The 14912-nt window shown below is 63.8% G+C and overlaps 1 protein-coding gene across 1 annotated transcript in view; it reads left to right on the plus strand.

Moving 5' to 3' along the window:
* The window catches only part of PLXNA1 (plexin A1), a 55292-nt gene that overhangs the window by 15794 nt on the left and 24586 nt on the right, over positions 1 to 14912 (plus strand). The window contains exons 4-20 of the mRNA XM_075550255.1: positions 2232 to 2372; positions 3230 to 3330; positions 3709 to 3832; positions 3923 to 4076; positions 4636 to 4735; positions 5710 to 5824; positions 8601 to 8801; positions 10200 to 10296; positions 10378 to 10571; positions 10719 to 10870; positions 10983 to 11103; positions 11424 to 11560; positions 12587 to 12754; positions 12911 to 13004; positions 13455 to 13694; positions 13802 to 13945; positions 14414 to 14648. Coding sequence (XP_075406370.1) covers positions 2232 to 2372; positions 3230 to 3330; positions 3709 to 3832; positions 3923 to 4076; positions 4636 to 4735; positions 5710 to 5824; positions 8601 to 8801; positions 10200 to 10296; positions 10378 to 10571; positions 10719 to 10870; positions 10983 to 11103; positions 11424 to 11560; positions 12587 to 12754; positions 12911 to 13004; positions 13455 to 13694; positions 13802 to 13945; positions 14414 to 14648 — 2518 coding nt within the window. The remainder of the gene's footprint in view (positions 1 to 2231; positions 2373 to 3229; positions 3331 to 3708; positions 3833 to 3922; positions 4077 to 4635; positions 4736 to 5709; positions 5825 to 8600; positions 8802 to 10199; positions 10297 to 10377; positions 10572 to 10718; positions 10871 to 10982; positions 11104 to 11423; positions 11561 to 12586; positions 12755 to 12910; positions 13005 to 13454; positions 13695 to 13801; positions 13946 to 14413; positions 14649 to 14912) is intronic.

A 14912-nucleotide genomic window follows, 5' to 3' on the forward strand; every position in this document is an offset into this window, starting at 1 on the left:
ACTGTCATGCACCTGTGGGGGAACGCAGGGTCCCTGCTGAGTCCTGGCAGGTGAACGTGCACGCACTGGGCCCTCCGCTCAGTGCACCTCCCTCCAGGAAGCCTGCCAGGGCCTCCCAGACCTGCCTATGTGTGGGAGGGGCAGGTGGTGGACAGATGGGTGTATGGCAGACAGACAGCTGGACGCATGTGCCTCAGCCGCTTGCCCGCCGCAGCTGTCGGCTGCCACCTGTCAGCATCGGCATGTTGTGTGTATGGGGGGGGGGGCACAGGCGCGGCAGCATTTCAGAGCCTGGGGCCAGTGACAGGAACTGCTTTTTCCCACCAGGGCCATTCCTGGGTCCAGAACCTGTGAGCTTGCTGCCCTGTCCCCCTAGCCAGCCTGTTGCCCAATGAATGAGATAGACATGCACCCCTGGGTGGGGTGGCCGCCTTGGTGTGAAACCCACAGCCCAGCCTGCCTGGGCCCCCAGTAGACTGCTGCCCCATGGTGGGCAGCCCATGTGGTCTGGTGGGAAGGAGTCTGGCAGGGCGGGACTGTTGGGGCCCAGCTAGGAGGATGTGGTTTTGGGCAGGTGGGTTGGGACTCTTGGCGGCTGGCATGGTGGGAGGCAGGGGGAGACCCCCAGTGTGCTTGGACTGGAGCCTGGGGGGCTGGAGCTCTCTCCTCCTCCAGGCTCCAGTGTCGGTGTCTGTCCTGAGGCTTGCTGTTGTTGCCCTGCCCACCTCGCTCCCTGCCCCGTGGCTGGTCTGCGCTGCCCAGTCCTGTATCCGGGCTGCTTGAGTTTGGCAGTTGCTTGCCCTGGTTCCTTCATGCCCTTTGTGCTTGAGGTCCTGGGTTGGCCCTTATTTATTTCTCGGGCAAACCCAGGAGGGACGTTAGGCAGGGAAACGGCGGTACCCAATGATGAGGTACCTCACCTGGGCATCACAGTTGGGTATGTGTGGGTCCGAGTGCTCCCGGGTGGGATAAGGTTCTCCTCCCTGTCCAAGAGTTGACACAATTGAGGGGTGTGAGTGTGTGTGTGTGGCTTGCTCGCTCTTGGATGACCTGGTTGGAGGGCCACATGGAGCAGCGCTGGGGAGGGTCACAGTGGGCAGGCCCCCAGGCTGGTGGGGTGGGCCCTTACTTAGTCCCTGCCCTGGGTCCCTCCGAAACGCTCTTCCCCAGAGGTCTGGGCCAGAGCCGCCTTTGTGGGCCAGCCCGCCCCCCTCCCAGCCCTGGTTTCCTGGGCCTGGTTTGGTTTAAGCCGGCTTGGCGGGGAGGCAGCTGAGCGGATGTGGGGGGCTGGCTGGGCTTTCAGGAATGCGGCCCTCCCACTCTCCACATGGCTGCCTCTTTGGCCGAGCTGGGGCGGGGGAGGGGAAAGGGGAGTGAACTAGGGACACAGTGCCCCACCCTGTTGTCCCCACTGGCCTGTGAGCAGCAGGGCTGAGCTTCGGGCCCAGCACGCTGCTGAGAGCGTAGTCTGTCACCAAGTGGGGAGTGACTCGGGAGGGAGGGCCCTGGGGGCCCTGCCCGTGGGAACCCGCCTCAGGATGGGCTGGGCTGGACCCGCCCCGTGAGCCCATCTCTGGAAAGCCCCCTGGGTCTCTCTGTTAATTAAATACATTTGTTTGGTAAAAGCAACTAAAAATACTTGCAGCATCACAAGCTGCGGAGGAGAAGAGCCGGCTAATTAGCGGCCCGGCTCGTTTGGGCTCTGGAATACATTTCCATGCCGATGAGACGCCCGTGTTCCTCCACTGCCTTCTGTCAGGGTGTCCGCCACCTCCAGGATGTTGGGCCCCTGAAACCCATCACTGCCTCCCCACCCAGACCTGGCAGCCCTTAGCCCTGCCAGCCACCCCACCTCCCCCCTCCTCTGCAGACTGGACTCCCCAGGAGGGCTGGGTTCTTGCCCTGGGCTCCTGGGCCATTGCCCGGAGCATGACAGTGCCACCCAGTGGTGGGCTGTGGTGGTCCTCATCCCCCACAGGTTCACCCTGAGCTGTGGCCAGGCCTAGCCCCTGGTGTCCATCCTGTCCTGGGCCTAAGATGGCCCTCCCTGCACTGGCTCTAGGTACCTTGGGGGTGGGAGCAGGGGCAAGCCTATGACTGAGCGGATCCTACTGTCTTCGTCTCACAGGGTTTTGGGGGCTGCTGGGGGAGGTGCTCTGGGCTCCTACCCTGAGTGGGCTTGAGGTGGGAAGGGAGTCTAGCCCCACTGAGGTAGGTCCTGCTGCCCACAGTTCCTGGTGGACCTGGAGAACCCCAGTGGCCGTCCAGCCTTGGCCTACGAGAGCGTGGTGGCACAAGAGGGCAGCCCCATCCTGCGGGACCTAGTCCTCAGCCCCAACCGCCGGTACCTCTACGCCATGACGGAGAGACAGGTGCGTCCCCCATCGGTACCTTTGGGGTCAGGGGTGGGGATGGGAGGGATGGGCTCAGGGCTGGGTGGAGGGCCCAAGAAGGAGTTGGGGCAAGGTCATGTTAGTTGTGGACTGACTCCTGCCAGTGAGAGGCCTAACTTAAACAGTGGCTGGCCCTGGGGGTCCACCTGCTCATAGTGTCTGTCCTGGGCATGTTCTAGCACCAACATTATGGACACTCATCCCAGCCCTGCCTTCCAATAATCCTGGGCAGGGCTCGGTCAACCCGCTACGCCAAGGGCACGTAGACACATGAGTAGGATCCAAACTCTGCTGTGCCTGGAGGATTGGGAGTGGAAACTGAGCCCAGGCCCTGCCCAGACTCAGCCTAGACCCAGCCGACCGGGTCAGACCTTGGGCTACGGGGCTGCAGGGTGGGGCCTTCTGTGGGCCTGTGGAGGTCCAGCCTGCCCAGCCCTGTGCTTCTCCTTAGCCTGGCGCCTCTTCTGCCCACCCTGTGGCTACAGAGGGAGCCCTGCAGGAGAGGGGCTGGGCCTCCTGGCCCTCACCTGCTCTGCTGACAGCCAGGAGCTTGGTGGCCTGGTGGGCTCCCTCTCCCTCTCCTTATTCTGCTCTGAGGGCCTCAGGACCAGTGGGGTCAGCTGTGTGGGTGCAGCGCCCCCCCCCCACCCCGCAGTGCCTCTTTGGCCTGTCCTGGTGCTTACTGGATTGCTCAGGGCCATGGGGAGGCCACACCATGAATTGGCTCTGGCTGGGCTCTCTGGGCGCCACACAGCTCTGCATCCCCCAACTGTGCCCAGGCTCCCCAGGTCTGGGGGTGTGGCCTGAAGGGGATCCTGATGCTGTGGTCCCTCCAGGTGACTCGAGTGCCCGTGGAGAGCTGTGTGCAGTACACATCATGTGAGCTGTGCTTGGGGTCCAGGGATCCCCACTGTGGCTGGTGTGTTCTCCACAGCATGTGAGTCTGGACCGGGCAGGCAGGTAGTGGGGGTCGTGGTCCCTGCCTGGGGGGTGTCACTGACCTGGGAGGGCCCCAACCCCTGGGGTGCACTGTCAGAGGGGTCACACTCCTCTGAGCCCCACTAGGGCCCAGCAGACAGCTGCAGTGGTCTCATGTCAGCTCCCTCTAGAGAAGGAGGGGCCCCCAGCGACATTTGTGTCACAGGCTGAGGCTTGGGGGCCTAGCCCTGTGCTCTCAACCCTGCGCCAAGAGCCCTGAGCCCTGTGTCCTGTGTCTTGTATCCTGTGCCCTGTACTCTGCGCCCTGAGTCTATGCCCCGAGCCCTGTGCCCTATGCCCCAAGCCCTGAACCCTGTGCCTGTGCCCTGTGCCCCAGTTGCTCCCGGCAAGACGATTGCGAGCGAGCCAACGAGCCCCAGCGCTTCGCCTCCGACCTGCTGCAGTGCGTGCAGCTCACAGTGCAGCCACGCAACGTCTCCGTCACCATGTCCCAGGTCCCAGTAAGTGCCCCCCTGGCCTTCGCCCTGGGAGGGAGGGGCTAGTGGTGGGGAAGCGAGACCCTCACCCACTGGTTGCCCTGCTGTGCTCAGCTTGTGCTACAGGCCTGGAATGTACCTGACCTCTCGGCTGGCATCAACTGCTCCTTTGGAGACTTCACCGAGTCTGAGAGCGTCCTGGAGGACGGCCGCATCCATTGCCGCTCGCCCTCCGCTCGGGAGGTGGCCCCCATCACCCGGGGCCAGGGTGAGTGCAGTGCAGCCTGTGTGGGGGACAGAGGCGTGGGTTTGATGGAGAAGCCTGCAGGTGGATTGCAGGGCAGAGCCTGCAGGGCAGAGCCTGCCTGGTCTTCCTAGGGACCACAGAGCTGCGGGAAGTTGGAGGGCAGCGAGCATGAGGTTGGTGGCCACATGAGAAGTGGCCTCTGCTCAGAGGGTGATGGACGGGTGAGTCCTTGGTCCCACAACAGCTGTGATCCGTCCCCCGTCGCCTCCGACTTGCCTGAGTGCAGGCCTAGCCAGGGGCGTTCAGCCCCACTGCCCCACCTGTCCAGATGCCAGATGTGGTCCAGGCGAATAGGCAGTGGGATCGGGTGGGCCACCTCAGCTGGGATGGGGTCTGTCCTGCCAGGGGCAGGTGCTCCGTGAGGCCATGGAGGATTTCTTCAGTGCCTCCTCCCCTGCTCTGGGCCTCAGTTTCCTCATTCACTGAATGGGGGTTGTTAAGCAGGGGCCACGGGTCCTAGGGTGGGGGGGGGTGTCCTGCTGGCCTCCTCGGGTCTGCAGCGGCCTGTGCCTTCTGGCAGGAGACCAGCGGAGAGTGAAGCTCTACCTGAAGTCCAAGGAGACGGGGAAGAAGTTCGCCTCTGTGGACTTCGTCTTCTATAACTGCAGTGTCCACCAGTCGTGAGTTTCCCGGCTGCGCCCACCTTGCCCACCACCCCTGTGGTCCTGCCTGCTGTTGGCCTATTTGCCTCTGGAGCCGGAGACAACCCCTCCCCTCCCCCCTTACACAGCTTATGTCTGATGCAGGCTGGTGACTCTGTACAGTCTGCGGGAGCCGGGCAGGAACTGTGTGCAGGCTGAGGGGCCAGTGGGCAGAAGTCAGACATGGGCCAGGGTGGGAGAGAGAGAGGGTCTTGCGACCGTGGCACTTAGGCATGCCACACACAGGGACCTCTGACCATTAGGGTGGTGGTGAGGGGGGCGGGGTGTTGGGTAGCATGTAAGCCCAGAGCAGAGACCCTCTGAGGGAGGCGGAGGTGGTGCGTGATGGGAGACAGACAGGGGCCTGAGGGCAGGTGGTGGAGGCAGGTGGGGTCTCCAGGCCACCCTCTGCTTTGCCTTGTCACACGGCCCCTGGCTGCGCTCTCACGTGGCCCGGCTCCCCCTCACAGGTGCCCGCGGCTCTGCCCATGTCTGTGGGCACCCTGCCGTTGGCCTGGCCGTAGCACGTTGTTCCTTGCCAGCCCATGGCAGGTGGCCTGGACCGAGCCCCTCCACCAGCACGGCTCGGGTGCAGCACTTTCAGGGACGGTCGTAAACATTGGTCTCTGGTCTCCCCGTGCACGGCAGTTCCCTGGGGCACGAGGGGGCTGCACAGGGGCTGTTGAGCGTGGGCCAAGGTGGGGCAGACTCTTCCTGCTGGCCTGCTGTTAGGGCACCGCGGTGGGCTGTGTACATGAAGGGCTCTGTGTGGAGCCCTTGTGGGCTGAGCTCGGCAGAGGGGTTGGCGGTGAGTTGCTCTAGGGAGACCCGTAGTGCGTGGGGCGGAGCCACAGGGCCAGGGATGGTGGGGAGCGATGGCTTCCACCAAGGGAAGGGTTGCCCACAGGCCAGAACAGGGCTCCCCAGGCCTCACCCTGGCCCTCTCTCCGTAGCTGCCTGTCCTGTGTGAAAGGCTCCTTCCCCTGCCACTGGTGTAAATACCGCCACGTCTGCACCCACAACGCTGCCGACTGCGCCTTCGTGGAGGGCCGGGTCAACGTGTCGGAGGTACACACCGGGGGTAGGCTTGTCATCAGCCGTGAGCGCTTGGCTCCCACTGGGTGTGAGCCGGGCGGGCTGCAGGAGGAAGTTGCCCTGTGCCCTGTGTGGAGGTGGCACCTGGCACAAGACCTAGGGAATGGGGAAGGATGAGCCTCCGGGGACCTGGGCCCGAGGACAGCTCTTTGGGCCAGGCCCAAAGGACACTCCTTGGGGCTGCCCTGGCCCAATGACTGCTGGTCTGCTTGGTGAGCTCACTGGCCCTTGGGGGAGGGGGAGGCTGGATGAGAACTAGGGGCCGGGTAGGCCAAGGCCTGCTGTCCCAGGCTGCTCCTGGCAGACGAGGAGGGAGACGCTCGTGAGGAACTCACAGCGTGTTGGCTGCCTCTTGGCGCTGTTTGCAGCGCTGCATGGTAATTGATACTAACGAGGTAGTAATTATTTCTGAGCCTAGGCAAGGCACGGACATTGTGTATCATCGGAGGTGGCACTTCTCCTGGGGCCTGGGGCACTTAGGACAAGTGGAGGGCAGGTCCCGGGCCAACTGGGTGGGGTAGGGGGAGGTGGACCCCTTAGGCAGGGTCAGGGCCATGTACCATTGAGGCCCCATTCGGCACCCCCGGCTCCCCCAGAGAAGCACAGGAAGTCTCCCTCCCCTCTCCGTCCAAACATGCAGGCTTCCCTGTCCATCCCAGAAATGGACTGCTTCTCACCCACCCGCCCAGTACCCAAAACAAGCTCCCCTGCCCTGCAGCCCACCCTTGGATAAGCCCATCCCACCTTCTGCAAACTTCACTCTCTTCCTCCTCCCACCCCCTCCCCACCAACCCATGCCACCATGCTGTCGCCCCCACCTGCAAACAGACAAAGGTCCCTGCACCATGTTGCCAGAGACCCGTGAGAACGGGTATGGGGTTTGGAGGCCCCTGCCCCTGTGAGCAGGTGGTCAGCAGAGATGACCTGGCTTCCACAGCAGGTGGGGTGGGGCAGCTCAGACTGAGCTGTACCATTGTTGCATTGGGAGCACCCCTGACCTGAAGGCGGGAGCCAGAGCTAGAGACAAGAGGGTCAGTAAGTAGACTTGCCATATCTGAATGCTGAATGAGCCCCGGTGCCACAGTGGGTTATACAGTGGGCTGCTAGCCACACAAGGCCAGCAGTTCAAAATCACCAGCCACCCCCTGGGAGAAAGATGAGGCTTTCTATTCTTGGAACGAATTTCGATCTTGGAAACGCACAGGGGCAGCTCTGCCCTGTCCTGAAGAGTTGTGATGAATCAGAATTCACTTTGAAGGCAGTGGGTTTTTTTGGGTAAAACTCCTGGATTGCTACTGGCTGATAGTTAAAAGGATTAGTACCTGTGGAATGAGTTCATGTCCCATCCTGTGTCCCCCCTCCCCCAAGACCTGTCCTGGATCGTACTCTCCCTCCTCCCCAGACCTTTATAGTAACTCCTACTCGTCTCCACCTCCCCAGGGCTCACGCATGGCGCCCTGACAGTCTTCCTTCCTCTCTGGGGACGAGGGCCGTGGGCTTCTGGTGGCACTGAGATTCTGACCTGTGCTGTGTCCTGGTTGTTGCCAGGAGGCTCCTGTGCCCATACGGGTGGGCCAGACCCCACCATGGTGCCCTGTCTCCCCACCAAACCACCAAAAACCAAATTATTGCCATTGAGTTGATGTCAGTTCATAGCGACCCTGTAGGACAAGCCAGCACTGCCCTGTGGGTTTCTGAGATGGTAACGGTCTACAGGATGCATAGTCTCTTCTTTCTCCCGCAGGGTGGCTGCTGGTTTCGAACTGCTGACCTTTTAGTTAGCAATCCCTATGGCCCCAGGGCTCCCTGCAGTCACTGCTGATTTGGTTGAGAGTGTGGCAGCAGGTGCTTAGCCTCCTACGGGCCACTCTGGGGCCTGGACTTGGGCCTGAACAAAGCTCCCAGCCCTAAGCTGTCCAGCGTGCCACTGAGACCCACAGAGGGCCGGCGCCCACGTGGTACATTGGGCACGTTGGGGTTTGTCTGGAGAGAAGGCAGGCAAAGTTCTGCTGGCCAGAAATCGTTGCCTGTGAAAGAGCAGGGTAGCCAGGGGTCACTGGAGGCCTTTCCCTGCCTGGAACTGGTCCTGGGCACCCTTGACTGGACCTGACGGGCGAGGGATGGAGGTAGTTCCTTCCTGGGTGGCAGCACCTGCCTCGAGCTCTGCAGCCTGCTTACCCACGAGGAATGCAGCTCCCGCTGATGTGGCCAGCGGCCTTGTCCTGGGCTGCACCTCTTACCTGGCCCCAGCATGTCTGTGTTTGGTGTGTGTGGGGGGGTGCTCCCCAGCGCCCGCACACCTCTGCAGAGCTGCCCGGCCCCACCCTCCTAGGAGCTGTGGCGGCGGCAGGGCCTGGGGACAGGCCCATTTCAGCGGCATCTCTATTTAAAGCCCTGCTTCTCGACTCCTTCGGGACCGGGTTCTCCGCGGCTGCCGCCGGCCGTGCTGCAAGGCAGTGGGCCCGTTGCATCAGTTATTGTTGCCGAAATGTGGGCCCTGGAGGCCGGGGTGTTTTTCTGCCTGGCTCTGTCTATTTTTACTTGCTCCCTGGCCCCCAGGGGGTCCTCTCGGCTGCCCCTGCCCCCAGAGCCTGCCAGCTGCAGGCCAGATGGGGCCCTCTCCTCCCCAGGGCCACACCCTGCCCACCTGAAACGGGGTGTGCGGGCCTGAAGGGGGGACCCTGGGCAGACACAGCAGTGGGTGCCCTGCCTGGGGGAGCCCAGCTGAGTGGAGGCCTTATTGCCACAGGACTGCCCCCAGATCCTGCCCTCCACCCAGATCTACGTGCCTGTGGGTGTGGTGAAGCCCATCACCCTGGCGGCTCGCAACCTGCCGCAGCCTCAGTCGGGCCAGCGTGGGTACGAGTGCCTCTTCCACATCCCGGGCAGCCCGGCCCGTGTGACCGCGCTGCGCTTCAACAGCACGAGCCTGCAGTGCCAGAACTCCTCCGTGAGTGTCCGCGCACGCATATGGTTTGTGTGTGGGGTGTGGTGCAGGGGCCACTTCTGACTCAGGTCCCTGCCAAGGTGCAGGTGGGAGGGGCGGAGCCACCCAGACAATCAGGTGTGCGCGTCTTACTCACTGCCGGGTTGGTGGCTGGACGGACAGGCGGGCGCATGGGCGGGACTCGGCAGCAGTCAGCTCGTCATGGGAGCCATGTCTGCTGCCTGGCACCGCCACCCCCAGAGAGCTTGCAAGCGCTCAAGTCGTTCTGCTTCCCTGGGGCCAGGTGCGGAGTGGCCCGGTGCTCGGGGCCTGTGCGCCCACACGCCAGCAGTCGGGTGTTGCCCATGAACCCTCACCTAGTGTCAGGCCTGGTAGCCGCATGAGGTGGGGGACGAGAGGGAGCGGGCTGGGGTCGGTTCAGGCCAGGAGGCCTGAGTTCAAGTCTAGTTCTCCTTGCACACTTTGACCTCTGGAAGGTCCCTGCGGTGCGTTGGGCGGCTGTCCCCCAGCCTGTCTGGGAAGTAAGTGCCCAGGAGAGCAGGGACAATGGGTGAAGTCATGGTGGTTTGGGGACATCACCTTCAGCATTTGGCCGTTGCTCAGGCCTAGGCTGCCCCACCCTTCAAGACCTCAGGGGGCATTGGGTAGGCAGGGTCTGGTGCCAGCTACAGCCTCCTGGCCCCCAGCCCCCCAGGCCTTCCTCCCTCTCCTCCACCTCCCCCCTGGCTGTCCTTACCCCTCCCAGTCTCTGGGCTGCCGTCCCCCCTCTTGCTGCCTCCTTCCTGTGCTGCTGCACACCTTCCCTCCTTGCCGGGCCCACATTCATCTTTCCTGTTTAAAGGGAAACGAGTATCGGGGAAATTTGATAGGATCCAATTAAATTCCAGCAGATAAAATCATGATAAATTGCCAGCCACCCCCTGAGACGCTGGCCTGCCTGTCTCCGCCCCATCATGGGAGGGGTTGGGGTTATCCCTTGCAGGAAGTGGGCGCTCGGGGGTCCCAGGGGTAGGGTGGCCCCGACCACAGAGGAACCTGTGGGAGCAGAGGGAGGAGGTGGGGAGGCCTCCCTCCGTAGAGGAGGGGTTGCTGGTGCCTCCCGGCAGCAGGAATGGGCTGCAGTGCACCCCTGACACGCTCCCAGGTGTGGCCTGTGGACTGAGGGCTCTATACTACGGGGGTGGCCCCCTAGACATGCAGGGTCACCCTGCAGGGGGAAGAGGGGGCGGGGCCTGCGCTTCACTTGGAAATGTGTCCCACTCAAGCCTGGTTCTCCCAGCATGCCTTGCGGGCAGCCAGGTATTCCCCCTGGGCTCCCAGTGAGGGGAGGCACTGCAGGTGTGGGAGCCTGGGCAGCGGCCATGGGGCTGATGTCTTAAACGGCCCTCTCCTTGCCCCCAGTATTCGTACGAGGGCAATAACATCAGTGCCCTGCCGGTGAACCTCTCTGTCGTGTGGAATGGCAACTTTGTCATCGACAACCCTCAGAACATCCAGGGTGAGCTGGGGCCGGCCCCGGGCACTGGGCTGGGTGTGAGCTAGTGAGCTGCACTGACTGACAGCCCCCTCCACCCCCTAGCACACCTGTACAAGTGCCCCGCCCTGCGTGAGAGCTGTGGCCTGTGCCTCAAGGCCGACCCTCACTTCGAGTGTGGCTGGTGCGTGGCCGAGCGCCGCTGCTCCCTGCGCCATCACTGCCCCACCGATGTGCCTGCCGCCTGGATGCATGCCCGCCACGGCAGCAGTCGCTGCGCCGACCCCAAGATCCTCAAGGTATGCAGGCAGGACGGGGCTGGGCGCTGTGGCCCCTGGGGGTGTGGACATCCCTGCCGTCCCTGGGTGGCCCTCAGCACAGGGTGGGTGGCGAGCAAGTGCTGGGCCCCCGGTTGGGTGCTAGGCCAAGCCTCTGCCCTCCCACAGCTGTCCCCCGAGACGGGCCCGCGGCAGGGGGGCACCCGGCTCACCATCTCGGGTGAGAACCTGGGCCTCAGGTTTGAAGACGTGCGGCTGGGTGTGCGCGTGGGCAAGGTGCTGTGCAGCCCGGTGGAGAGTGACTACGTCAGCGCTGAGCAGTGAGTGCCGGGTGGGGAGGGGAGCTGGGGGTGTGCAGGGCTCCTCCACTGGCCCGCCTGGGCCCCCCGCCCTCCTGCACCTGCTGCCCACTGAGGCGCCTTTGGTCTGCAGGATCGTCTGTGAGATCGGAGATGCTAGCCTGGTGCGCGGCCATGACGCCCTGGTGGAGGTGTGCGTGAGAGACTGCTCCCCGCGTTACCGGGCCTTGTCACCCAAGCGGTTCACCTTCGTGGTAAGCCCTCCCCGGGCCCCGATGGGAGGAGGAGTAGGGGCAGCAAGCCAGCAGACCAGCCTGGGGCCAGGGGCCCTGTCCTCCTCCCTGGTGGCCCTCTGAGCTGGCACATCTCTGCTCCTGCTCTTCCCCACTCCTGGATGCTGTCTTCCTTCATTCACCACCTCGTCCCGGGTGCAGTGCCAGTGTCTGCCCATCTGGACCTGCCCCAGAGGCGGTAGTAGCAGTCCTGAAGCCCCGGGTGCCTGCAGGCCAAGCAGGGCTCTGGCCCCGAGGGGAGGGTCTTCCTGGGAGCACCATCCACTCCCTTTTTGCCGCAGACCCCGACGTTTTACCGCGTGAGCCCAGCCCGGGGGCCTCTCTCAGGGGGCACGTGGATCGGCATTGAGGGGAGCCACCTGAACGCCGGCAGCGACGTGGCTGTGTCCATCGGCGGCCGGCCCTGCTCCTTCTCCTGGTATGGGGATGCGGACGGGGCACAGGGGAGCGGGGGGGGGGGGGAGGGGGGGGGACCGTGGCTGTACTTCCTCCTGGCTCACATGGTGGTGTGCCCCCCTGCTGTTGCCAGGGAAACGGGGCTGTGGAGAGCCTGGCTGGGGTGATCACTATGGAAACCCCGAGCTAGAAGAAGGTTCCCATGGTGACAGGGGCTACCTCCAGAGCAGAGCCAACGAGGGGCAGTCGGGTGGGGCTGGCTGCTCCTGGGCTTGTCCTCTCTCTCCTCCCTGTGCTGGTGGGAGGGGTGGAGTCTCTGGGAACACAATACGGATTTTATTTTTTTTGAGAGAGAGAAAAGGGAAATCCTAACAAAAGCCCGAGGTTTGAAGTGGGTAATTGTAGATTAGGGTGATAACGGGTGGCCCTTTAAATATTTCCTCACAGTAATTACCTTTTATCAGCACTCATCACGGTGCTTGCTGGGCTGTGCTCAGAGGCGGTGGCAGGGGCGACTGGCAGGCGGTGGGCAGGGATATCCCGATGCCTGAGCCTCTGAGGACCTCCCCCTTCCGGGCCACCTCCTAGGGCCCCTCCCGGCCCGCCGAGCGATGGGGCTGAGCCGTCTTTAGGGTGAGGCATGGGCCGGTTTCCTCCCCTGTGTCCGAGAGCTGTGGGCACCTGCAGCGCTGCCTGGGGGCCTCTGGGAAGCCTGCTGTGCCAGAGATGCAGGTGTTGCAGGGGAGGAAGCACCGAGGCGGGTTTGCAGGGCTGCGGGGGGAGGCCTCAAGCAGCAGGGCCTCCTCTGTGGCACTTGTCTAGAAGGGACTCTGTCCGGGCTGTGGGCCTTGGGGAGGCGACCAGGGGTGGGTTGGTCAGGTCAGACGGGGTGGTGCAGGGGAGCCGGGTCACGGGGTCGGGCATGGCAGGGCCCTCCACAGCCAGGAGGTGGTGGGCCTTGGGAGTGGGGCGTGGGAGTGGGTCAGCAGCCGATGTGCTGGAGCTCAGGGGTCCACCCCCCCTGCCTGTTCCTCGTCTGCCTCTGCAGGCGGAACTCCCGGGAAATCCGGTGCCTCACGCCTCCCGGGCAGAGCCCTGGCAGCGCTCCCATTGTCATCAACATCAACCGCGCCAAGCTGGCCAACCCCGAGGTGCAGTACAACTACACCGAGGACCCCACCGTCCTGAGGATCGACCCCGAGTGGAGCATCAGCAGGTGCAGCGCCCGTCCCGCCCTCCGCAGCAAGCCTGCCCACTCCCCATGCTTGCTGAGCTCAGGCCCCCTCCCGGGGGGTGGAGCACAGCTGTCCTCAGCTCTGTTCCACCCCACCGTGGTAAGGGCCCATGGACTTACTGCCGCCCCCTCTTCCAGTGGGGGCACCCTCTTGACAGTCACCGGTACCAACCTGGCCACCGTCCGAGAACCCCGCATCCGGACCAAGTACGGGGACGTCGAGCGGGAGAACGTGAGTGCTGTCTGAGGCTTGCTGGCCAGTGAGGCTCTGCGTGGTCCCCTCGCCCCGCTCCTACCCATGACCACTGAGAGGCCCCAAGCTGGCCCGCGGCCGGCCGTCGGGACTCTGCCCCTTGTTTCCCGGGCCTGGGCTGCGGCAGTGGAGCTGCTCTCCTTGGCCCACCTGCTTCCTACGCAAACACCCCCCCGCACCCCTGGGAGGGATGATGTCCCTCAGAAGGGTGTGTGCCCCCCAGTGCCTGGCATGGGCTGGGGAGGTGGGCCCTGTTTTGGAGAAACTGACTCCCCCTCAGAAGGGGCAGGCAGGGGAGGCTGGCCCTCAGCTGCCCTGGAGACACTCCGAGCCTTAGCTCTGCTGTCGACTGTGACGGGGTGTGGGGAGGGGGGTGTTGTGGCCATCGTACAGGGCAGGGTGGCCCAGCACCCTCTCGTGTGTGCACAGAGCTGCACGGTGTACAACGACACCACCATGGTGTGCCTGGCCCCGTCTGTGGACAACCCGGTGCGGACCCCGCCCGAGCTGGGCGAGCGTCCAGACGAGCTGGGCTTCATCATGGACAGCGTGCGGGCCCTGCGCGTGCTCAACACCTCAGCCTTTGTGTACTACCCCGACCCCGTGCTCGAGCCCCTCAGCCCGACGGGCCTCCTGGAGCTGAAGCCCAGCTCCCCGCTCATCCTCAAGGTAGGTCCCCATGGGTCACGGAGTGTGCTGGGTGGGTGGCCTGCCCTGGGCAGTGGGGAGGGGTGGAAGCTGCTGGCAGGGCCTTCAGCCTGGTCTCCCCCATGCAGGGCCGGAACCTTCTGCCACCGGCCCCTGGGAACTCGAGGCTCAACTATACAGTGCTCATTGGCTCCACACCCTGCACCCTCACCGTGTCGGAGACGCAGCTGCTGTGCGAGTCGCCCAACCTGACCGGGCAGCACAAAGTCACGGTGCGTCCAGGTCCCCACTGTTCCCCACCTGAGCCATCACCACCCAGCTCTGCTCCCAGGACTCTCCCACCCCAGCTCTGGCTTGCATCCAAACACTATACCCATCCCAGTGTGGCCTCGGAGCCCTGGTTCTGCTGGCTGGACTCCCAGCCCTGGCCCAGCCTGCTCCCTGTCTCAGTGCCCCCCAGCTTCGCTCATGGGGTAGGTCTGAAGGACTGTGGGTGGGCATTTTGGTGGTAACTAAGCTAAGGTGACCAGACACCCCGCATTTGGCGGGACAGTCCCGATTTTTAACAATTTTTCTCATGTCCCTTGGCGTTTTAGAAAAGTCCGATTTTTTGAAAGAATCCACGACAAGCTAAGGTATATGGTTTTCGGCTGCCAATTGGCTATTTCACCAGGATATGAGTTTTACCAATGTTAAAATCTAGTCTCCTTATCCTAAGCCCACTCCCCACCCCCCAACAGGTGCGAGCAGGTGGCTTTGAGTACTCCCCAGGGGTGCTGCAGGTGTACTCGGACAGCCTGCTGACGCTGCCGGCCATCGTGGGCATTGGCGGGGGCGGGGGCATGCTCCTGCTGGTCATCGTGGCCGTGCTCATCGCCTACAAGCGCAAATCCCGTGACGCCGACCGCACCCTGAAGCGGCTGCAGCTGCAGATGGACAACCTGGAGTCCCGCGTGGCCCTAGAGTGCAAGGAAGGTGAGCATCGCGGGGGGTGGGGGGTGGCACAGGGCTCGAGGAGCCGGCTGCCGTCCCTGCCAGGCACAGGCAGGCAGCCGGACCTGCTTCGTTCTGTGTGTGCTGGCCAGGACAGCCCTGGACGCACATGCCTGGGCTGTGGTCTGGGAGACGTGGGCGGGTCTCTCGTGCTCCGTTCCTCACAATGGAGCAGGCGTGCCGACAGGTCCAGCTGCCTGGATTAGGAGGTTGACCTGAACCTGCTGTGGCAGGCCTGTGAACCAC

This window comes from Tenrec ecaudatus, chromosome 5 (genome assembly GCF_050624435.1).
Source record: "Tenrec ecaudatus isolate mTenEca1 chromosome 5, mTenEca1.hap1, whole genome shotgun sequence".
Taxonomy (NCBI): Eukaryota; Metazoa; Chordata; class Mammalia; order Afrosoricida; family Tenrecidae; genus Tenrec; species Tenrec ecaudatus.